The sequence below is a fragment of the Plasmodium fragile genome (assembly GCF_000956335.1).
Source record: "Plasmodium fragile strain nilgiri unplaced genomic scaffold supercont1.88, whole genome shotgun sequence".
NCBI classification, from domain to species: Eukaryota; Apicomplexa; class Aconoidasida; order Haemosporida; family Plasmodiidae; genus Plasmodium; species Plasmodium fragile.
The window spans coordinates 62682-63472 of NW_012192668.1; the positions used below are offsets into that span (position 1 = coordinate 62682).

Consider the following 791-nt stretch of genomic DNA (forward strand, 5'->3'; position numbering starts at 1 on the left):
TTACAAGAAGAAAGGGATTAGAAGGGGGGGGGGATGTCTAATAATGGGGCGTAAATACATGTAGCCAGAGGGAGGTGAAGCACCGTTTTTTTTTTTTTCTTTTTTTTTGTCCCGCTGTGTGGGAGGTTGGCCTATTCGTGTGCTCGTCTTCTCGTCCGCTCATCTTCTCAACCGCTTGCTTGTTTTCCGTTTTGGTTTGGCTGAGCCACCTACTTGCGCTGCAGGGCGTCCCTGTACCTTTCTAGTTCTTCAAACCGTAGGTCTTTTACACGAAGCACCTGGCCAAAACTGCAGGGGGAGTGATTGAGTGAGGGAGTGACTTAGTGAGGCGCGGCTTTTCTGAACGACATGGATGTCTCTCATGTATGAAAGATAATATGCAGACGAGTGGGACATGTCCTCTCCACGTCGCTATTCATTTGAGGTTTTTTTTTTTTTGGCACCTCTGCAAGGGGCACTGGGGTTGCATGGTGAGGCCGTGAAAGTGCCTCCACATTTTGGGGCAAACGTCTTCCATTTTTTCAATGTGGTTCATGCTTATTTTGTTCTGTCGGATTGGGATGAAAAAAAAATATATATATATGCACACACACATATGTATGTACAGCGGTACATATTTATACATGTACACGTTGCTACCACCTATGGGCCCCTTGAAGAAGCAAAGAGAATTACCTTGCAGAGGTAACAAACTTTAGTGTTCTTGTACTTGACGACGTACTGATGCATGAAGAGATCAAATGTGTTGTTGCAGCTCTTTCCCATTTTTTGTATTTTTTTTTTTTTTTTTT

The 791-nt window shown here is 43.9% G+C and overlaps 1 protein-coding gene across 1 annotated transcript; it reads right to left on the reverse strand.

The window, feature by feature from the left end:
• Window positions 1–209: 209 nt before the first annotated feature.
• Window positions 210–765, reverse strand: AK88_05021 (uncharacterized protein; the record flags this gene model as incomplete). Its single annotated transcript, XM_012482625.1, has 3 exons — window positions 210–288; window positions 444–547; window positions 676–765. 3 exons carry the CDS (start codon window positions 763–765, stop codon window positions 210–212), a joined length of 273 nt encoding a protein of 90 aa, XP_012338048.1.
• Between the last annotated feature and the right edge of the window lie 26 nt (window positions 766–791).